Raw genomic sequence first — 22,510 nt, 5'->3', positions numbered from 1 at the left:
GCCCCCTCCGTCCCTAGGAGGAAGTGTGTGTCCTGACAGTCTCCTTATCTAGTCCCCCTGGGCCTGCAGTGTCCCATGGCCTCCAGCTGTCTGTAATTTCCTTAATTACCTGCTTAGGACTTGGCTGCTTCCGGTGGCTTGGAGCTGGCTCCAGGGAGTGGAAGCTGGCAGGGTGGGCACTGTGGTACCATGGACAGAGCCAGGGAGGATTTTTGTGTGTGTGTGTGTGGCGGGGAGATCAGGATTGAGGGCCCCTCATTCTATCTACATGTTCTTGGTGATGAAAGCCTGGAGGTCAGGGCTCCGCAAGCCCCATGTGTGTGTTCTCTGCTCCTTAGGGGACCAGAGGCATGCTCCAGGGGCCAGGCCCAAGTGCTTCTGGGTCTCCCCCACAAGCCCACCATTCCTGAGCCCACCAGCCAGGCCCCGCTCTGCGGAACAGGCCCAGGACCTAAGCAGCTACCACCTGCTTTCAGGGTAAAGCAGGAGGGCAGAGTGTGGCAGCCTGGCATGCGGGGGCGGGGCAGCTGGCCCGGGCTCCCTGCTGCAATGCAGCGCTCTCCTGGCACGGCGGCCGTAATTGGATAATTAGTGTCACTATGCTTCCTGCCCGTGGGCTTCTCTGCTCCTGCTCGCTCACACTGTCGCCTTCCCTGGCAGGAAACAAATGATTGCTACCCCCCCCACCTCCAGGGTAGAGTCATGACCCCCATAACGCTGCAAAGCCCCAGTAAGTAAAAGGGATTCCCACTTCCCTCAAGGATGGAGAGGTACCTGGGAATGTGAGGCCACCCATGTAGGAGTGTGGACTTCCCCCCAGAAGCATCCTAGGGACTCAGTTCCTCTCCAGGCCCCCCACCCGGGCCTCGTGGTCCTGAGGAGGGATTTGGGGCTGGGTCAGCTTGAGGATGGCCCCAGAAATGGGGGAGCATGTGAAAGGCACCCCCATGGGTCAGCTCCTGGCCAAGCAGAATGGTCTGGCCTCCCTGGTGGAGCCTGGTCCCTACCCGTGAATTCTGGTCCACAGGTGTGGCTGCTGGGCTTGAGAAAACCCTCCAGGGAAACGGGCCCTTGGGGCCCTTCCTAGGGGGGCAGTGTGTGGTGGTGGCAAGTTCACAGCAATGCCACCAGGAGGAACAAGGGCACCTTTCCCTGATTCCGAAGTGGAGACCAAGAGAGGTTGAGAGATTTGTGCCGGGCCTCACTCTAACCCCAGCACCCCCAATCTCTGAGGTATATGGAAACAGATTTCCTGTCTGGTCACTTTGGTGAGCTCTTTGAATTGGTTTGAACCACGTGTTCGTCACTTTTCTGGGCCATCACTTGGCAGATGAGCAATGTAGAGTTCTCTGGAATCAGAGTACTTGAGTCCACGTTGGCCTCTGCTCATTGCTGGCTGTGTGATCCTTTTCTGTTTTAAGAATGATTTATTGACTATAGAAGACTTTTGTTGCAGCCTGCAGGGTCCTTGATCCTCGCCGAGACATGTAGGAGCTGCAGTTTCGGCATGTGACCTCCCAGTTCCCCAACAAGGGACCGAACCAGGGCCCCCTGCCTTGAGAGTCCAGAGTCCCAGTCACTGGAGCATCAGGGGAAATCCCTGGCTGTGTGATCTTGAGTGAGTTCTTTAACCTCTCTGTGCCTCAGCAGCTTAGTCCTAATGTGGGGATAATGACTCCTCCCGCCTTCGAGGCTTGGGGCACAGAGGGAATGTGGAATTACACCATGATACAGAAAGGTGCTCAGTATTGCCTGTGACCTGATGGCTTGTCTGTGTCTCTCTCTCCTAGGACAATATCAAATGACACAGATGAGAGGGAGCCCAGTTCGGAACCACCCCATGTTCCAGGGAATCCATGGAAATGTCACTGGTTAGCAGGTCATGGAAACTTCAGGGAGGCCTCCTGGCTCTCCGAGAACCAGGGCTGACTTTGGTCAGGGAGGGAAGGCAGGCATCTTACCTGCTGGCTGAGTTCCTCCCTATATACCTGAATTACCCAGGAGAGAGGCTTAAGCTCTGTAACAGAGACCTAGCTTAATGGACATAAAAGTGAATGGGAGAGAGGATTTCTTCTGTGCGTAAAAGTCTAGGGAGGCAACCTTGGGCTACTTGGCCATCAGGGATCTGGCTTCCTTGCGTGGCATTGCCATCTGTGACATATGGATTCCACATGCCAGATGGAGCAAGATAACTGCCTCTGCTCCAGTCTTCACATCAGCATTCCAGTCGGCAGGAAGGAGAGGGGCAGGGGAGAACACATCCTTCTCTTTAAGGACACAACCCTGGAGTTGGCTCTGTCCCCAACTTCTGCTGAGAACCCTTAGTGCTGCCTGAGAGTAATGCAGTTCCATGTCCCTTTTGCTCGCATTGGCCAGGATCTAGTCACATGGTCCTCCGTAGCCACACTGGAGTTGGGGGAGGATAGTCGTTAGCTGGATGACTAGACTAGCTAAAGATTAAAATACGACGTGGGAAGACGGGAATAGAAATCAGGAAAAGTCTAGCAAGTCTCTGCCATGAGCTCCTGGGGATTGGTGAGCAGCTCCTAAGGCTGGATTGTCTGCTCTGGCCACACCACCTTCTGGTTCCTTCAGAGGACAGGATGGGGTCAGCACCTCTGAGGAAGTGCACATGCACAGCAAGGAGAGAGGGGGCACCCACGGAGGCCCTGGGGGCCACACGGCTTTCAAGAAGGGGACAAAAGTGGTGGCAGAGGCTGCCAGCAAGTCTGGCCTCTCAGCTCATCTGTTTCTCTGCCATGTATTGAGGCAGCCACCCAGCTGAGGCAGGCTGTGGGTGGTGCTGAAAGCCCTTGAGGCTGCAGAGTTGGGGTGCGGGAAGGTCTGCTTAGGTTTCTATGCAGGCAGGTGCTGCTCCAGGAAGTTAACATTTACATGGGCCAAATGGTCAGCTGATCTGCCGGTCAAGGCAGTGGAAATTCTGTGATGACTGTATGACCTGGGGCACCACAGGAAGCTAATCTGGATACAGAGCAAAGGGGCCACGTGGCCTCTTAGGTTTCTTAACTGTGGGAAAGCACACAGAACTTCCAATTTAGCATCTTGACCATTTTTAAGTGTCCAGGTTGGTGGCATTAAATACATTCACGTGGGTGTGCAGCCATCCCCAAAACGGTCCATATTCCCCAGTGGAAACTCTGCCCCATTAGACTCTAACTCCCCCTCCCCCAGCCCACGCCCCCTCCACATCTTCCTCTCAGTTTAGGGTCTGACGACTCTAGGCATCTCATACCAGCAGAGTGATATGAGGTCTGTCCTCGTGTCTGGCTTCTCTCACTGACCATCACGCCTTGTCGGTCCAGCAGTGTTGTAGCGGGTGTCTTTTGAAGGCTGAATCACACTCCATTGTGGGGCTGGACCACATTCTCTACATCCAGGCATGCATTGATGGAGTCTTGGGTGGTTTTAAATGTTTTAGTTGTTGCGAATAAGGCTGCTGTGAACACGGGCAACGAGTATCACTTCAAGGCCTTGCTTTCCCTTCTGTTGGGAAGATTGCCTTCAAGTAGGATTGCTGGATCCTATGGTAATTGTACATCTACATTTTTGAGATCCACCCGAAGGCAAGAGCTGAATCAGGGAGACCCCAGTCCCTGCCACCTCTAGGAATCCAGACTTGTGTTTCTCCAGGTTCTAGAATCCTTCTGGAGTGGACTGTGCTCAGTGGGGAACTCCAGTGTCCGGAGTCCGTGCATCTGTGGTTCGGTTGACCTCACATGGTCCTTTGAGTCTGTCCCTGGGGCAGCTTGGGTGTCCTGGTCACAGCACGAAAGGGACAGCCCCACATGGGCGGAGACGGGAGTGGGTGCTGCACACGAGTATTGGCCCTTTTCTGCTGTTATTGTTTTTGCCCAAAGCTGTTCCCTGGGAGAGCCACTTGGTGGGTGCACAAATTGTACCAGGAACAAGGGGGAGGGAAGGCATGGAGGTGGGGGAGGGGAGCTGGGCTGTCCCTTTAAATCTGTTTTCTCTGTTTTAGTTCCTTCTTTTATCCCATCCTCCTCCCTCCACTAGCACAAGTGTCGGTGCTGTGAGGGCCCAGGAGCTGCAGTGATGGCGCCTCTGAAATATTAATGAGGCTGTTCTCTGCCTCAGCGCCTTCCCCCCCAGCCTCCCTCCCTCCCTCCCTGGCTGAAAGCAGGCCTGGTCCTTGGATCCCTCCTTTCCCTTGCCCCTGTGGTTGTGGTCACCAAGGTGCGTTGGGCAGAAGGGAGGGGGTGGGGCCAGCAGAGGGCGAGGTCCTGGCAGGGAAGGGGTGGCATGGGTGAAGTCAAGGGGGAGGGGGTGCTGGGATCCCCGGCCCACCTGCCTGGGATCACGGGGATCTCCTGGGCAGAACGAGGGTAGGACGCCCACTCCCTTAGTCTCCAAGGGCTCCTGGCTCCAAGCTCATCTGCAGGTTCCAGGTGCCTAGACGTAGCGAGAGGAGGGGACTGTTATTTCAAGAAATCCCCACAGCGAGTCTGAATGCTCAGCCCCCTGGTCCCCATGCAGCTGGGTCAGCCAGAAGGGCACGCACGGGGCGGGTGTCAGGTGGCATCTGGTGCCCTGGGACTCTGCCTCGGATGGGACTCAGATGGGACTGGGGACTCTACCATGGGGGTTCTGCTCCCTGGCAGGGGTGTTCTCGGCCCCAGCTTACTGCCAGGAGGGCCCAGGGACTTCTGGCTGATACCACCAGCCACAATCCGTCCACCCCAGGGAGGTGGCAGTGCCAGTCACAGATGCCCGGTCAGCCCTGTGGGTACAGATGTTCTCCGCTCCTCGTCTCCTCGGAAGGGCTATCTCTCCTGGCAGCCCGGGGTGGTCTGACCCTCCCTTTGGGGACATGGAAGGCAAGGCCTGAAGGTCTGAGCCTCAGTTTTGCCTTCTCTGAAATGGAGTGAAGGTGTCTCTTTGCCCTCATGGGGCATCTGTGAGGAGGCAGTGAGGGAAGCCTCTGGAGCTGGGGCTTGGGAACGGAAGTGCCCCATCTCATTCAGAAAGCTCTTAGCTGCCCAGGGCCCCAGGGGGAGGGGGTTCACAGGAGGTGAAGTTGGGGACCCAGGCAGATTAAGTCAGAAGTACTGGGCCAACTCCCAAAGCCGGTCAGCGGTGGCCAGGGAGGGCCAGCGCAAGGCAGAGAAGACTCCTGGGTTTCTGGTTGAGTGGACATGAGTCACAGGGCCCAGGGGCAAGAGACATCGGAAAATCCAAGTGCGAACTTGAGCAGTCTCCAGCTGTGCCCCACGCGACCCCACCCCCACCCCCCCAGGTAGCAGCCTGTTGAAAGTCACACAACCGGGGGAGGTAGGTCAGGACGCCCCCAGCAGGTCGGCTCCTGCCACCCCACCAGTGCCAGCCAGTTTGGGCCAGGATGGAGCAAAAGCCAGAAGGTCCGAGTCCCCTCTCCATGGAAGTTTACAATTCAGTTAAGCCAATTAAGGTTTGAGAGATGGAAGTGTACAGAAATGGTATGTTCCCTGCCCTTTCAGTGCCTACAAACCGTTCTAGGCAGCCAGCCCAGGCCAGGAAGTCTCTGTCAGGCCTGCAGCCCTGATAGGCCTGATCACTTCTGCTCTTGGCCATTTCGGGATGACTGCTGTCCTTTTTTTCAGGCGGAGGGAGGCCATCCCCCAGGCTTACAGGGAAACCAAAGGATATGCTGTTTGGTCTTGATCTTACTGATGACTCCTATACCCGGTAGCCTGTGGAGTTGATGAAGAAGAACGTTCTTAAGAGCACACTCTCCAACTTGGGGGGTCAACTTATCATCCCTGCATCCCACCTCCCAAGGACCCTGGCTTCTCTCAGACCACCAAGGCCTCCACTCACTCACTCATCTAGCTCCCTGTCCCCAGCCACAGCCCACCACGAAGTGGGCTCCCCAGCCACTCAATAACCACGTGTCTCAAAGAGATGATGACCCAAGCACAGGACAGACCCACTCTCGGGTCGGCGCCCTGGCAAACAGAGTGAAATAAGGATTTGGCCATGGGATTCTAGACTCAGCGGCAGTTGGTTTGGGCGGGACTGTGTGGAGAACCATCCATGTGAATTGCCGCTCAGGTTCATCAGAGGCTGTCGGGGGAGAAGGGGACAGGACCATGTGCTGACCGGGCTATGGGATGGAGCTGACCAACCAGCACAGGACAGGAGCTGAGGGGGCCTTTAAAGAAATGTGCAAAAGGGAAGGCTAGGAGGACTGATGCTGGGGCATGCTTTCTGGGCAGTGCAGCTTGGAGGCACAGACTGACAACTCCTGAACCAGGCCACATAGTGACCAGTCACCCAGCTGGAGGGAGACCTGTCGGGTGGTAGACGGGGAGATCCCTGGAGCCTGCCTGGCAGGCGCTGAGGGCCAAGGAGTGGGCCACAGCTGCAGGCAGGAGGCCAGGCTGCAAGGTGGAGCAATGGCAAATCCAGCCAAGGGACCGCAACGAGAGGCTAGGAGAGCTCTGTGCCCTCGAAGAAGGCCAGGCCTCAACTCTCTGCCTGGTCCCCTTACCAGGAGTCACTCTGGAGCCAGTAAGGCCACAGCAATGACAGTAGGGAGCCCTGGTGTGGCTGGGTCTGGGCAACCGCTGGAGGAGGATGAAGGCACCCTTGGGTGAGCCCTGGTTGTCAGGGCCAGGAGGGAGGGTGCTGTGCCCTAGAAGGGTGCAACCTTCACCTGGATGAGCCCACCTGACTCATGTGGGCGGGACTGAGTGCCTTCCAACCGAGTCTTGTCTGAGTGAGTGTAGAGGCCAAAAGGATAAAAGGAACAGATTGTTCAGCTGGCTTCCCTTTTAGAGCAAAGCATTGGGGAGGTGGCTCAGTGGGGGGCCACGAAGGCACCCAGCTTGTCCTTGGGACCCCGGGGTCGAACCCACAAGATCTTGGAATGCAGGCCAGTGGCCTGCCTGCCAAGGGCATCACAGCCCGGGGTGAGTGCCGGCCAGAGCTAGGGACTCTGCTCAGGGACAAGTGACTCACATATTTGCCAGATGCCCCCCAGCCTCCCGAATTCATAGTACCCCCAGGTTGATCAAGCTGCCTATCTGAGCCCAGGATCGGACTCCTGAGGCCGTCGGTGCCCTGTCCATGGGCCCAGGGCTGATCAAAGCCAAAGCCAGGGCCTCCACCGACGGACAAGACCCCCCTCTCCCCTCCAGCAACCAACAGGCAAAGGGGCTGGGGCGACTGAGCCCAACATGGCCAGTTTCATCCAAGGTGCTCCCTACTGGGAGTGTCGAGGCAGAGGCACAGAGCTCAAGGCAGAGAAAGCAGGGCAGACAGGCATCCCAGCACAGGCAGCACCTAAGCAAAGGTGGAGAAGGAAGCTGTGGGGGCGGGGGTGGGGGTGACAGTTCGGGGCATCTGCAGAGGACTCAGGAGTGTGACTGACAGTCAGAAGCTGCCATTTCGGCCTCCAGCGCTTCCAGAAAGAGCCTGAAGTCAGAAGCAGGAGACCCGGATGTCCCTGTGTCTCTGCCCCTTCACCTGGCCAAGTGACAAATGGGAGGGGGATTCCTGCCGTGCCTGCCTAGGTGTGTGACGCCTTCACAGAGCATCCCAGAAGGAGCCCACCCGGCCTCAGACTAATGCCTGGAATCCTCACTTCCTTCAAGTCCCCTGAGCTCCAGGCACACCCTGGGGTCCCCACTCCCCCTTCTCCTGCAGTCCCAGCCCTCATCTCCTGCCTCCCTCCCCTATCGTGCATCATCAGCCAGCAGCCCTCTGCTTGGTGGTGGCCTCTGCCACTCTCGGTGGCATGGGATTGGCAGCCCAGTTTCCTGTCTGGGACCCTGTCCCGTTACCTGCCTCCTTCCTGGTCTCAGAACACTCTTCCAACCAGAAAGAATGGCTCACTCCTCCATCCCGGCCCCCAGCTGAAACTGTGCCCCCCTCCAACACTCCGAAGCTGTTATGGCCATGTGTCTCAGCAGCAGGACCTGCTAGGTACCCACCTCCTGGCCAGAGAGTGCAAGGACCTGTTCAGTCCTGCCCACCCCTCCGTAGCCAGCAGGGATGGCCAGCACGGACACAGAGTAGGTGCTCAGGAAAGATTGGTCAGATGGCGAACAGGAGGGACAGGCGGTGGGGAGATGCGTGGGAGCCGGAGAGGACCGTGCATTCGCGAGTCTGCCATCTTGTTCCCACGTCTTCCGGCAGGGAAGGCTGCTTCGTGCAGAAACTGTCTAGAGTGTTAACACTTAAGTGCCCAAACTTTGACAACCTGGCTCACTTTAGATGGCCATTGGCTGAGATGCCTTTCAGGCTACACCTCTGTGGCAGGAACCGCCTCAGTGTCCAGAGGAACTGAGAGCCCCTCTGTGTTCCGAGCCCCCTTGGGCTGGTGGGCAATGAAAGAAATGAACCTTGTTTCCCAGAGACCTTGGTCTCAGCCCCTGAGGACTGGGGCACGTCCCTGCTCCTGGCATTGGCCAGCCTCTGAGAGTAGCCACAGCTCTCCTGAGATCAGAGGCCACACGCCTCTGGGCCGTTGTGTTTCCATGGGCAGTTCTAGATCAGAAACCTGGGTGGGTAGCCAAGAGCTGCTTCCAAGAGGATCCTTGTGAGCCGGGAGCTTCCCCAAACGTGAGGGATCCAGCCCAACTGAGCCACGTTGCCAGGAGCCGTCTGCGCCGGTGTGAAGGCCAAGGCCACATGTGCTGAGACTCGTTCAGTCCCGGGAGCTTAGTGCGTGGCCTTGGCGATGCCGCCACTCCGCACAGGCCACAAGCTGGGATGAGAGGAGGGGAGAGACTAGCTAGAGAAGCTCGGGACCCGGGACAAGGCAGCCCAGCAGCCCCTGTGGCCCACACCAGCAGACCCAGTGAGGGCTCCGGACGGGGCAGCCAGGGGTACCAGAGTTTCTCGGGCAAGTTTCAGGATGCTCCGTGGAGGAGGAAGGTGGGGTGGCCTGGGACTTAGCCAGCTGTTGTTAATTTCGGGGAGACCCCAGCTCCTCACTTTGCCATCTGGAGGGCCGGAGGGTGAGGGGGACTGGGTGGCACTGTGTTGTGGGGCAGGGTGACAGAGAAGTCACCCGTGACCTGTGGCTGTTTTCTGCTTTCTCCTCCGCCCTCCCCTTCCACTCCCTCCCTCCCTGCCTCTTTCCCCTTCCCTCTGGCCCTCTCCCCTCCTTTTCCCCTGCCCACCCCACCCTCTCCCTTCCTAGCCCTGGACCCCAGGTGCCCCCAGGGTAGCAGAAACACCCTGTGCACTAAGCCCTGACCTAGCGCCCAGCTGCCTCTGTCCATGGCTTGCCCTGTTCCCTGGACCCCCACGGGCCTGAAACCTTGAGCCGCAGGGGCCCCGCCCGAAGACCACTGCCTCCAGGGACGAGTCTTAAATCAGGCAAGCGAGGGAGTGTGATGGAGCGTCTATACCGGGGCAGGACCACCCACCGTTCGTTCCATCCCAACATGTCACGCCTGCTCCAGTGTGGGGGCCCAGGTGAACTTGGGGGGCAGCAAGAGCCCCCATGTCCCAGGTTGCCTAGTGCTAGCAGTTGTAGGTCCCCACTGGGAGGCTCTCATTCTGCCTCCTGCCCCCAGTGGCAAGCCCTGCCAGCTTGTGTTCTTGTGGTGGGCAGGACTGAGGGGTAACCTGGCAGGCAGGCCTGGTACGCATGAGGGCCTGGCCCAGCCTGGGGGTGGGGGGGGAATTTTGCACCCAGTGAGTCGTGGCTCAACCTGAGTGCACATTTGCAGAGAACATTCCAGAGAGGGGACCTTGGTTTCATCTCAACTGCGCTTCTCACCTCCTCCCCAGGTGTCTGCACTTGACCCCCCCGCTGGCTACACCTCACCCCAGTGCTGGGACCTCGGGGGGCCGCCTGCCCCCGGCGGAGGCTGCACCTGCGAGAACACCCCCGCCCCCGTGCCACAGGCAGGATGGGCGACGTGGCCAACAGTTCCATCGAGTTCCACCCCAAACCCCAGCAGCAGCGGGAGGCCCCACATGCAGGCGGCTTCGGGTGCACGCTGGCCGAGCTGCGCTCCCTCATGGAGCTCCGGGGGGCCGAGGCACTGCAGAAAGTCCAGGAGGCCTACGGGGACGTGGGCGGGCTTTGCAGGAGGCTGAAGACCTCACCCACCGAGGGTAAGTCTGCCAGCAGGGCGGGTATGCCAGCGGTGCAGAGCCATTACCTCCCCACACTCCTCCCTGAAGAGGCTCTGTAGCCCCAGGGCAGACAGGGCTTGCAGCCGCTTCCCAGAGGCACTCTTCACTAAACCATGACCACGATTGTGCCCTTATGCCCTCCCTGGGCATCCATTTTCCCCTAGAGTGGGAGATGCTCTGCATGGGGCAACCTGCCCCCCTGCTCCCTGCCTCCATCACCAGTGGTTCCCACTTGCATCTCTTCTCTGGATGAAATAGCACTGAAGTACCCAAGCCAAGTAAGGGAGGAAGCTGGCACCGAATGGCACATGCTGGTGGTATGGGCCCTAAACTGAAACCTCAGCAAGAGATGAGCAGGGCGGCCCTTGACCAAGTGTTCCCCACATGCTGTCCCCCTTCTGTGTCCTCCAGAAGGTTCTGGGCGTGGAGGCCTTATGGGTCTGTTGGGAGGCCAGGACCCCCTGGGGGGGACCCAGGCTTGGCCCCGGTTTCACCAACTGGAGCATTTCTGGCCTAGCTGCCACCTCCCTGGCAGGGCTACTGGGGCTACCCCAGGCCGGTGCCAGGATGGTCCCTGACCAGCACAGATGGATCCTATCGGCCCTGTCTCAGCTGGCACACCTTTGTCCACCAGTGCCCTGGCTTCCACCCTTGTCTCCTGCTCCCTGGCTCCATCTGTGTGCAGGTGACACCAGGGCTGCAACAGGGGGTAGAAATGCGCCCCTGCTCCCCGCAGAGGAGGTGGACCTGAGGCTGGGTGAGAGCATACCCACCTGGCCAGATCAGGAGCACTGAGGGCCCGCCTGGGTCCTCCTGCTTTGTGCTCTCAAGGGCCCCAGCCTGGTGCAGGTGTATGATCGATCAGGGGCAGATGGCTTGGCTCGGGGCCAGAGGATCTCTATTCTCCCCTCCTCCTGGCCCATCCCCCCACCCCCAACTTGGGGCTGGGTGGAGGGAGGCCCGAGGTAGAGGGCCATTTAGCCACCAGGGCTCTGGCCTCTCCCAGATAAAAGGAAGCAGATGGGCTTCAGCTGGCAGCTCCTTCCTCTGCCTGTCAGGCCTTGTTAAATATTTAAAATGTCAAGGCCCCTGGGAACATGCCCGATTCTGCCACAGTGGCTCTGGCACTCACCCGGTGGAGGGGCAGGCCTAGAGAAGAGCAGGTGCCCAGGTGGGTGGCCCGGCCATGGCAGAGGGAGCCAGCCGGCCCGCTCTGCATCCAGAATAAGGCTCTGGTCCTGGCCCACCTAGATGCTCCCACTGCCATTCAGACACAGTGACCTGAGCTCCAGGATGGACGGGGAGGTGGGGTGCAGCATAGCTGAGCCTCAGGGCCCCTGCACACCCCTGGCAAGGTGGGGGGAAGGCAGCAGGCCAAGCAGGTGCATGCTATATTGGAGGAGGGGACTTTGGGTTTCCTCTCGGCAGTAAGTGCATCCAAGAAAATTCCAGAAGCTGGGAGCCTAGGCCAGGCTAGGGTGAGCGGCCCTTCCCCTTCCTGGCCTCCACTGACACTCATGGAAAGGAGGGGCAGATGAGTGGAGAGCCGCACGATGTGGTCCTAATCCAATTCTGATGGCATCTGGCCTCTGGTCCGGGCAGGGTGCCATCTGTGTCCATGCAACCGCCAGCCGCTGCCCCTGCAGCCTAGACCGGGGCTGGACCAGTGTGTGCTCAGAACCAGAGGGGCTGCTGCTGGCTGTCTTGGCTTGCCCTCGCGAGCACTTCTCCAGACCCTGGTGCCAACAGGAAGGCCAAGGCCTTGGGCTGCTCTAGGGCAAGGGAGAGAGAGGCATTGCGGCAGCATCAAGGGCAAACCAAGGCCAATGGACAGGCCAAGGGAGGGAGAGAGGAAACTCCTGGGAAAGGGGCCCTGAGGGCTTGGCTGGGCAAATGGGGTTGGGCAGGCAGCATGCAGATTCTTGAGGCGTGACAGGGGCCCAGGGGCTCTCTAGACAGTGGGTTGGGCCTCTGTGGTTCTTGGTGGCTCCAAGTCAGCACCCTTTCCCAGAGTGGGGGTAGTGGAGACCCTGGGTGTCTGGGAGATTCAGAGTTCAAGAACCTTCTGAGTAGTAAGCCCCTTTTCATATCTTCTGTAGGTCAGGGGAGTGGGACACAAGCCCTCAGCTGGGTCGCCGGGCCCTTCGGAGCTGAGGTTCTCAGTTTCTCCCAGTGGGAGACCACAGCCTCCAAAACCTTGACCCGTGGCCAGGCCCAGCACAGTGAGGCCAGCAGAGAGGGACAGAGATAGCTGTGGCTGCTGCTGGTGAGGGAGACAGTGTGTGGCCGCAGCCTAGCTCGGAGGGCTCATTCTTGTTGGTCCTTCCACCCCGAGGTGCCTTCGTCCCCTCCCCAGAAACAAACTTTGCCTACCCAGCACATGCCCACCCTCCTTCTTTCGGATCCTCTATACCACCCTCAGCACGTTCATCTTCTCAAGTCATCTGGGACCATGTCTTGCGTGGGTTTCCAAGCCAACAAGGAGCACCCCACGGGCTGGGACCCAGCCCTTCCGGTTGCTCCACCCCGACCACCGCCCGTCCGCACTGGAGGCCTTGGGAATTATAGCTCCTCAGGGCTGGCAACTGCAAGCCACAGAGTCCATGAGGTGTCAGTGTGGGGTCAGGCAATTGGGGGCACCAAAAAGCCAGAAAGCTTTGGGGTGGAGGGGTCCTGTGGAAGGGCCTAGAAGGAAGCCAGAGCCCAAGGGCCGAGGTGGGACCAGGGCACTGTGTCTGCCCCTGGGGAAGATGGCCAAGCGGATGTCTGGCCTTGGGAGGCAGTGGCCTGAATGCCAGTCCCATGTGGAAGCTTTCGCTGCCTTCAGGAATGAGCCTGAGGAGACTCACCCTGTGAAAGCAGAGACCCAGAGGCCTTGGTGCTGACCTGGGTAGGAAGTGGGTTGTCCCAAGAATGAGAAGTCAGGCCACAGATTCTGAAATGAGTGCCTGGGGCCAGCCCTTTTGTGGGTGTGGATTTTGCACCCTGCATTCCCTCCCTGCCACCCCACACACAGCAGCTTGCGAGGATGCAGAGGAGGTTGTTAGCTCCTGGCCCCACCCAGGCGTATGGGAGGGTGGTCCAGCCTTCCTCATGCTGGGATCTCTGCACTATCACGTGCTCGCACACCTGTGCCATCCAGGCAGCTGGAGACGCTGCCTGCCCCCCCTATGTGCCCCCAGGCTTTGCAGAAGGGCTCCAGGCGCTGGGCCAGCGCGGTTCCGCTTCCTGGGAGCTTTCAGTCTAGAGGGGGAGACGGGCGGATGTGGAAAAGGGAGCGGGAGGTGCGGGGCTGGCCTTTGCCATCATCTCCTTCTGTGCCTCTGCTCTGCATCCCTGCACTGCGCAGGCCTGGCTGACAACGCCAACGACCTGGAGAAGCGCAGGCAGATCTACGGGCAGAACTTCATCCCCCCCAAGCAGCCCAAGACCTTCCTACAGCTGGTGTGGGAGGCCCTGCAGGATGTGACCCTCATCATCCTGGAGGTGGCCGCCATCGTGTCCCTGGGCCTTTCATTCTATGCACCGCCCGGGGAGGAGAGCGAAGGTGAGGGGCGGGGCGTGGAGGGGAGGGGCGCCGGGGGCGGGTTGTTGAGGGGGCGGAGCATTTCATTCTGTGCACCGCCCGGGAGGAGAGCGAAGGTGAGGGGCGGACTCGGAGGAGCGGGGCGTGGAGGCGCACTGCGGGCCGAGGGCTGCACCACCGAGGGGCCGGAGGAGGGGAGGGTCCTAGGAGGTACCGGCAGCAGGAAGGAGCCAGTGAAGGAATTCATCTGCCGCCTCCATCCTTCCCTTCTGTCCTCGGCGGGCGCAGCCTGTGGGAACGTGTCGGCTGGGGCCGAAGACGAAGGGGAAGCCGAGGCGGGCTGGATCGAGGGGGCCGCCATCCTGCTGTCTGTCATCTGCGTGGTCCTGGTCACGGCCTTCAACGACTGGAGCAAAGAGAAGCAGTTCCGAGGCCTGCAGAGTCGCATTGAGCAGGAGCAGAAGTTCACCGTCATCCGGAATGGGCAGCTCCTCCAGGTGCCCGTGGCCACGCTCGTGGTAGGGGACATCGCCCAGGTCAAGTATGGTGAGTGCGCCCAGGGCAGCACCTCCAGTACACCCAGCTGGGTGCTTCTGTGGGCCCGGTTCCCTAGCAGCTGGATGACCGGACTGGGGATGAGTGGCTACCCAGGCCCAAGGGACATCCTCTGGAGTGGTGGGAGGCAGTGGGGAGGAAGGCTGCTCAGACGCTCGGACGGTCTGTGGTTCTGTCTGCCTGGCCGGCCTTAGGAGACCTGCTGCCTGCTGATGGCGTGCTCATCCAGGGCAACGACCTCAAGATCGATGAGAGCTCCCTGACAGGCGAGTCGGACCATGTGCGCAAGTCGACAGACAAGGACCCCATGCTGCTGTCAGGTGAGCCCCGGGGGAAGCAGGGCTCCTGGTCCTGGGAGGCCTAGGGGGACAAGACCTGGAGGTGCTGAGCGTGCCTCCCAGCCCGCGGTACAGATGTCTGTCTCAGCCTTTGTGTTGCTGTGCCAGGCACTCATGTCATGGAAGGTTCTGGAAGAATGGTGGTGACGGCCGTGGGTGTGAACTCCCAGACGGGCATCATCTTTACCTTGCTTGGAGCTGGTGGAGAGGAGGAAGAGAAGAAGGATAAGAAAGGTAAGGCAGCACTAACCATTGTATGAAGCCTGCTTTCTCTTCTGAGCCTGCCTTCTGGTGGTCCCTCGCTCAACCCGTCCCTGCTCTGGCACTGATGAGAACCAGCCCTCGGCGGGTGGGAGCCCATACCCTCTCTCCTGGAATTCCTTTTGGAGGCCCCTCTTCTGAGGTCTTTGCCCCAGAGCCAGCAGGTTGGGACCCCTAGTCTTGTGCGAGATAATTTCCTTTGGATGGCTGTGCCCTGAAGGCTTTGGGGCATATGCTCCCAGGCACAGGTGTGCCAAGGTGTGGGGAGGGCCCTGCTTGAGTAGGAAGGGAGTTGGAGGCAGAGACCAGCCACCCTGGCTTGGGAGAGCACTTCGGGGCCATCCTTGGGGGAGGTGTTCAGCCCGCAGGGGGAGGTGTTCAGCCCGCATGGTGAAGTGCTGAGGGCCCCAGGCCACCATGACAGCTAGGTGTCATAGCCAAGGTGGAGGGCTCCCAAGTAGGAGGGCCTGGGCACCCTAAAGGCCATCATGGCAGAGGAAGCTGAGAGGGGCCTGGGGCCCTCACCCCAAGGGAAAGCACTGTCAAGGGACAGATGTCTTCAGAGATCTCAACTCTGTATCCAAACTGGCACATGGCTACCCAGCTGCTTCCCCTGAGCCCCAGACATGGCAGGTGCCCCCTGCAGTCCTCACAACATCTGCTCACAATTCACCTTGCACTGACCTGGATCTCCCCTTAGGCCACTCCTGTGACAAAGCAGGTGAGGAATGGCGTTTGCTCCATGTGCACCCCACCTCTGAGTGAAGCCCCCTGCATCCACTAGAAGTACAAAGACACACACTGGTACGAGGGGACCATGTGCCAGATGCCTGCAGCCAGGGTCCTGTGGACATAGGCAGCGAGTCACCAGTCACCAGCTCCACCCAGTCAATCAAGGCCACTGGGCCTTGAGCGCAGGTGGGATCAGTCTGCCAGCCCAGGAACATGGGGATGGGTCAACATAAGGAAAGACTTCCTCATGTCCCCCTTCCTGGGCCACTGTGTTCCTTGGAGGAGATGGGTGAGCTGCTGTTGCCTAGAGGCTTCCCAGGGCCCCAGGTCCTGGCACCCTGGGCCTGGGTTCCCTTCGTGGACTCCCCTCCCTGCAGAGCTCAGCCCAGTGTCTCTGCACAGTCAGTACCCTGGTGCCCCCTGGACGGCCAGTGGGTGGGTAGGCAGGCCCCAGACCTCCCCTAGGCTGGACTGGAGTCCCCAGTGACCTCCAGTGACATCCTGATGGCTGCTTGGCAGGTCGCCCCCTCCATGTTCCTTCCCGGGCTCCTCCCCTCCCGCTAGGTCCCTTCAATGTCAGAGGCCTGAAGGCCTCGGTCCTAGGCCCCTTATCTTTGACCTCCAGCCCCCTGGGTCCCGCAGCCCCGGGTCCTGTCCCCCACTTGCTATGTCAGGTAGGAGGTATCTCTAGCACCTGGCTTCCTAGAGGAAGGGAGCCCCGAGGGGAAGCTGACCTGGCCAGGCTCTGGGAGGGGCATTGCACCCACTACTGCACACTGGAGACTGGAGGGTGGGGTCTCACTCTCTCCCCACCTCCGCTGCGATCCATCCTGCCTGCAGGCTGAGCGCTCCCTGACCACCAAAGGCTGTTTCTTGCCTTCTGGCCTGACTTCTCGTGGTCCTCTTTGGGCTGACTTGTCTTTCCTCTTCCTCACCTACCTTGGCTCCTGCCCCCTCTGCAGGCCAGGTCCAGCCATCATCTTCTGGCTGTGCTCATCTCAAACCTCCCTCCCCCCTCGAAAAGGCTCCCCCAATCACAGGGCAATACCCTTTCCTCGTGCCGGATTGTCACCCACCCCTTTGCCTCTGAATGCGCCCATAGGGCCCAACCAACCCCCCATGAGGGTCGGGAAGGAGCCTCTCCTGATTGCCTGGAACCCCCCAGACCACACCCCACCACCTGGGAGCTACGTTTCCTCCAGTCTGCATCCCAGGATCTCCAGTGACCATGAGCTATTCTGTGGGGGCTGATGAGCCAGCCCACGCGAGCCCTTCCTGCCTGGGATCAGTGGTCTTTGGACGTAGGGCTGTCCATGTGTGGTTTCTGGAGAGCTCTCTTGGGTGTAGGTGAAGCAAGAGAAGCTGGGGTTCAGAACCCGAACCCCCAAGCCTGAAGCCCCTCACCTGCTGGCTCTCCTGAGCCCTCCCAGTGGGACAGTCCTTGCCAACCTTGCAAACCAGAGGCATGGCTGGCACCATTTACGTTGACACAGGGAAGCCAGTCACTGCCACCATTCCTAGCAGCCAGCTTCAGGCTTTATGGTGGCAAAGCACATCAGCAAAGGATCCCCGCACAGATCCACCTGGGGTCCAGCCCTGATGCTCCCTCCAGTGCTGTGGGTGTCCTGACCCTGGCCAACTCTTCTCCCTCCATGGCCATGCTGTGTAGAAAGCTGATCTCTAGGCCACCAGGCTTAGGAAACATCTAGGCCAGGGAACTGCAATCCTCCGAGCCCTGGATAGATACCGCTCCATGTAGGACCTGGGCTGCACAGCAGGACATGAGCCATTGTCTTCCATGAAAGCAGTCTCTGGGGCTAGGAAGGTGGGGGACCGCCGATCTAGGCAAGCCCCTTGCGCTGGTTCTGGCCCGCGGGTTCACTGCCCGCCCCTCCTCCCACACACACTGGCTGCAGTGTCCTGTGCCCCGCTGTCCCATGTGCGTGTGTGTTACCAGGGCCACGTGGTGTTCTCAAGTCTCCGTGTCTGTCGTTCCTCTCCGTTGTAGGCAAGCAGCAGGATGGGGCGATGGAGAGTAGCCAGACCAAAGGTAATGGGCGCTCTGCACTCAGGATGGGTGGCAGAGGGTGCCAAGTGGGGTGGGGGGGCTGCCTGCCTCTGCTGCAGGGGAAGGACCTGGAGGCCAGGTGAGTGGGGCGGGCAGCCAGTCAGCAGACCCCGCCAGGAGTGCACAAAGATGGCCCATGAGCCCACATCCTGGTGAGGGATCTGATGCTCTGGAAGGGGGACTCACCCAAGACCTTGTGGGGCCAATGGGCTCCCGGCTCAGTGGCCTTTCTGCTGAGGCTTTGAGGCCTGCTGCCCTCTTGGATGAGGCAGACAAAGAGTTCAGAGGCTGCTGGTGGTTGGGCAGGCACTTGGGACTGGAGGTTAGTCTGATGGCCAGGGCCCAGGCTGGGACAGGGAGTGGCAGACTGCATTGGGGGCAGAGACTAGAGTCGTCCAGCTAGGTGGGATGTTGAGTGTCACTGAGGCTGCAGCTAAAGGGCTAGGAGATGGGGCCACAGGGATTGGCTGATGTGCAGAGTCACTGAGAGCTCGTTCAGTGGAGATGAGGATGAGTGGTAGCAGTGGGTACACCCTCCGGGTAGTGGAGGGACCATAAAGGGTGGTGAGGAACACAGCACCACTAAGTTAGGGCAGCAGGGGTGCTGTGACGGGACTGCTAGTTCCAGAGAGGAGGTAGACAGACAGCTAGTAGAGAGGAGCAAAGAAAGGCCTGAGCCAAGAGCAGGGGAGGACAGCGCGGGGATTCTTGGGCCTCCCTGAGGGCAGTGGGGACATGGCTTAGACGCCAGTGTGCCAGAGTCAACTCTGGGTTCTGGAACGTTCTATGGACCCCAGGTCTCCACTCTCAGGTATTGAGGTTTGGAGTGTCACAGGACTGACCACACTGTGTGCATTCCCCAGTTAGCAGTGCTTCTGTCTGTCTTCTCTTCCCCTGCAAGGCCCCGAGAGGAGCATCTCGGTCCTGCCCTGGACAGCGCCCACTTCAGGAGGGCCTGGGCTGAGGAGAGAGGAGGGCTGGTGTGCCATTGCTTGCCCTGTGAAAGCCCCCCTGTAGCCATCACTCCAGCAGGCAGGTCCTAACCTTGGCTTCGGGCTTCTCCTTTGTACAGCCAAGAAGCAGGATGGGGCTGTTGCCATGGAAATGCAGCCCCTGAAGAGCGCAGAGGGCGGGGAGATGGAGGAGCGGGAGAAGAAGAAAGCCAACGTGCCCAAGAAGGAGAAGTCAGTCCTTCAGGGAAAGCTCACCAAACTGGCCGTGCAGATTGGGAAAGCAGGTGGGGACCGTCGACAGGGTAGCCCAGGGGGCCACCTGGTGGGCAGGGAGGGCGCTGGGCTCCTGGGCTTGAGGTTGGGCCAAGGAGAACAAGTGAGCAAAGGAAAAGTGATGGGGACCATGGGCCAATCAGCCAGGGGACCGGCCAGGGACACATGACGGCCTTCAGGGCCCGCTTCTGCCTCTTCTGGTGAGGATGGACTGTGACCCTCCAAGAGTCCAGGGACAGGCTGCAGCATCCCTTATCTCTTCTGTCTTGCTCTCCCTTCCTGCCTCTACTGCCTGTGGCAGGGCTGGTGATGTCCGCCATCACTGTTATCATCCTGGTCCTCTACTTTGTGATCGAGACCTTCGTCATAGACGGCCGGGTGTGGCTGGCAGAGTGCACGCCTGTCTACGTGCAGTACTTCGTCAAGTTCTTCATCATTGGTGTCACCGTGCTGGTTGTAGCTGTCCCAGAGGGCCTGCCTCTCGCTGTCACCATCTCCTTAGCTTACTCCGTCAAGGTAATAAAATCAACATACCATGGATTCGAATCCTGTGGTACCAGGATACAGAACCAGGACTCGAGGCACAAAGCCCTTAAGCAGCTTGAACAAGCGAGGACCAGATAAAGTTTGGGATCGCTCAGGGGCAGAATGGGGGGGGGGGGTTGGCGAGCAGGGATGCAGAGCTGGGTTTGGACATCCTTCTCCAACCTGGCCTCCTGGACATGGGGGCATGACGAGCCAGCATCTGCCAGATGAGGGCAAGGTCCCGGGGCAGCAGGGAGTTGAGATGGGGGAGAAGATGAAGGACGACCCCTAGGACACAGTGGGGGAAGGCAAAGATCGTGGTGGGTGGGGAACCCAAAGGGCCTGCCTGAGAGGGGCACCGGGCAGGGGCATCATCCTGGCCCATCTGAGCTGTGTTTCTTACTCCCTCACCCCCTGGGCCAATCCCCTCCCCCAGGACAGCTGGCTACCCAAGCCTCCATCTGTGCCCTTTACAGAAAATGATGAGGGACAACAACCTGGTCCGCCACCTGGATGCCTGTGAGACCATGGGCAATGCTACGGCCATCTGCTCTGACAAGACGGGCACACTCACCACCAACCGCATGACCGTGGTGCAGTCCTACCTTGGGGACACCCACTACAAAGAGGTTCCGGCCCCCAGTGCCCTGACCCCCAAGATCCTCGACCTCCTGGTCCATGCCATCTCCATCAACAGTGCCTACACCACCAAAATACTAGTGAGCTGGGAGCCAGTGGTGGGCGGGCCCAGGCAGGGGCGGCAAGGTGTGGCTGCAGGGTGGGCTGTCACCAGGGGCTGGCTAGGCTCCCTTAAGGACTTTTTTGAGCAGGGCCACAATCATTTCTGGGGTGCTGGGCTCCCTCCTCATCTGTGGACCCTGGGCAGGGCCTGCAGGTTCTGGAAGCCCTTCACAGCCCAGTGAATGGTGGGAAAGCTGCCCATCTAGTCCATGCTGGAGGCCAAGGCTGGCCTGGGGTCCAAGGACAGTAAGGTGGGTGGACTTGGGGCCCCCAGGGCCATGTTGGTTCTCCTCACCTCACAGCCTCCAGAGAAGGAAGGCGCCCTCCCACGCCAAGTGGGCAACAAGACAGAGTGCGCTCTGCTTGGCTTCGTCCTGGACCTCAAGCAGGACTTCCAGCCGGTGCGGGAGCAGATTCCCGAAGATAAGCTTTATAAAGTGTACACCTTCAACTCGGTCCGCAAGTCCATGAGCACGGTCATCCGCACACCTGACGGCGGCTTCCGCCTCTTCAGCAAGGGCGCCTCAGAGATCCTGCTGAAAAAGTGAGTGAATGGAACTGGGGCTAGCCAAAGGCTATGGCGTTTCTGGAAACTGGCCCTTTTAATCACTTTAAAGTGCATTCAGTCCCAGACAAGTTGATAACCCCAAAGGAAACCCCATGCCTATCCCCATCCCCCCAGTTCTTGCAGGAGACTCAGGTTTAATTCCTGGGTCAGGAAGATCCCCTGGAGAAGGAAATGGCAATCTACTCCAGTATTCTTGCCTGGAAAATCCCATGGACAGAGGAGCCTGGTGAGCTACAGTCCATGGGGTCACAAGAGTCGGACACGACTTGGTGACTAAACAACGAAACAAATAACCAACAACAGCTGTTTTTCTGTTTGTGAATTTACCTATTATGGACATTTCATATGAAGGGATCATACAGGATGTGTCATTTTGTATCTGGCTTCTTTCACGGAGCGTGGTTTGCAAGGTTCATCTGAATTGCAGCCCTTATCAGTGCTTCATCCCTTTCTGCAACAGAATAACATTCCATTGCATGGACAGACCACCTTCTACTTATCCAGTTGTCCCATTGGCAGACCGTTGAGTTGTTTCCACCTTTTCGCTACTGTGAGTCGTGCCACTTTGAAGGCTTGCGTAGAGTTTCTGCTTGAACACATATTTTCAGCTCTCTTGGGTATATTCCTGGGAGCAAAACTGGTAACTCTGTGTTTCATCTTTTGATGAATGCCAAACGGTTTTCCTCAGCAGCTGTCCCACTTTAGCTTCCCATTAGCAGTGCCTAAGGGTTCTAGCTTCTCATCCTCACCGAGTTATTACCTGATTATCGTTGCTGCTGTTGCTACAGCCATTGGGATCACACAGCGGTTTTGACCTGCGTTTTGCTGATGACTAGGGATATTTGGTGCCTTTTCATGCCCTTGTTGGTCATTTGTTTAGCTCCTTTGGAGGAATGTCTACTCTAGCCCTTACCCATCTTGGATCTGAATTCTTTGTCATTTTATTGTTGAGCGGTGAGAGTTCTCTGTATGTTCTGAATATTAGATTCTTAACATATATCTGATTTCAAAGCATTTCCTCCCATTCTGTGGGCTGCTGTCTTTTCACTCCCTTGATAGATTTCTTGTTCCTTATCTTGATTTGTCCTTGGATGCACAAATGTCTTTCAATTGGGAAGTCCAATCTATCTCTCCTTTTTTGTTGCTTCTGCCGGGTTCCTTTCAGAGGTTAGTGATGTTCTCAAGGTGATAGTGGTAATAGCAGCACAGCTATGAATATACTAGGACCCATTGCACGGGTGAATCATGTGCTGTGTGAATTAGATCTCAACAGAGCTGTTAGGAAGACTGAGGTGGTGCCATGCCCAGTGCCCTGCCCCCCCCCCCACCCCTCAGCATTCACACCTTCCCTTGGCCTTGACCTCTGCAGCCCTCAAGCGCCCTCCCCCGCCCACCTGGCTCCTCGGCTGCCTTCTCCAGAGGAGCCGCCTTCTAAGACTTGACCTAATTGTACCTCAGTGCTCACCCCTCCCCCCGCCCCGCCTCCTTCCGGAGCCTTCAGGACAGGCAAAAGGCCTGAACAGAACCTCCACAATCAACATTTTTTCCTTCCTCACCAGTCTTCTCAGGGCCTCCACTTGTCCAACGGCCATGCCGGCCCCGGGGCTCAAGTTTCCTTTGCTCCTTCCTTTTCTGTGCCCAAATCCCATCAGCCCTCCCCATCCTAGCCCTTCTGGGGCCTTGGGTTTTTGCTAACATCCCCCCTCTTGCCCCAAAGCTCAACAGGGCAAACGCAACACATACACACAGACACCAGGTCCCATCGAGTGTGCAAAGATGTGCTGCACAAGTGTCTGAGCTCCTGGCTCCCGGGAAAACAGAGTACCATCAACCTGGTGCCAGAACCGGAAGTCCTCA

The 22,510-nt window shown here is 58.8% G+C and overlaps 1 protein-coding gene across 1 annotated transcript in view; it reads left to right on the top strand.

The window, feature by feature from the left end:
• The window catches only part of ATP2B3 (ATPase plasma membrane Ca2+ transporting 3), a 49,635-nt gene that overhangs the window by 8,381 nt on the left and 18,744 nt on the right, over positions 1 to 22,510 (top strand). Inside the window, 10 exon segments of the mRNA XM_018045201.1 lie at positions 9,763 to 10,092; positions 13,463 to 13,660; positions 13,928 to 14,185; positions 14,389 to 14,514; positions 14,641 to 14,766; positions 17,534 to 17,575; positions 18,666 to 18,830; positions 19,121 to 19,335; positions 19,821 to 20,063; positions 20,388 to 20,629. Coding sequence (XP_017900690.1) covers positions 9,885 to 10,092; positions 13,463 to 13,660; positions 13,928 to 14,185; positions 14,389 to 14,514; positions 14,641 to 14,766; positions 17,534 to 17,575; positions 18,666 to 18,830; positions 19,121 to 19,335; positions 19,821 to 20,063; positions 20,388 to 20,629 — 1,823 coding nt within the window. The 5' untranslated portion in view covers positions 9,763 to 9,884.

This window comes from Capra hircus, unplaced genomic scaffold (genome assembly GCF_001704415.2).
Source record: "Capra hircus breed San Clemente unplaced genomic scaffold, ASM170441v1, whole genome shotgun sequence".
Classification (NCBI taxonomy): domain Eukaryota; kingdom Metazoa; phylum Chordata; class Mammalia; order Artiodactyla; family Bovidae; genus Capra; species Capra hircus.
This window is presented reverse-complemented; position numbering and strand designations above follow the sequence as displayed.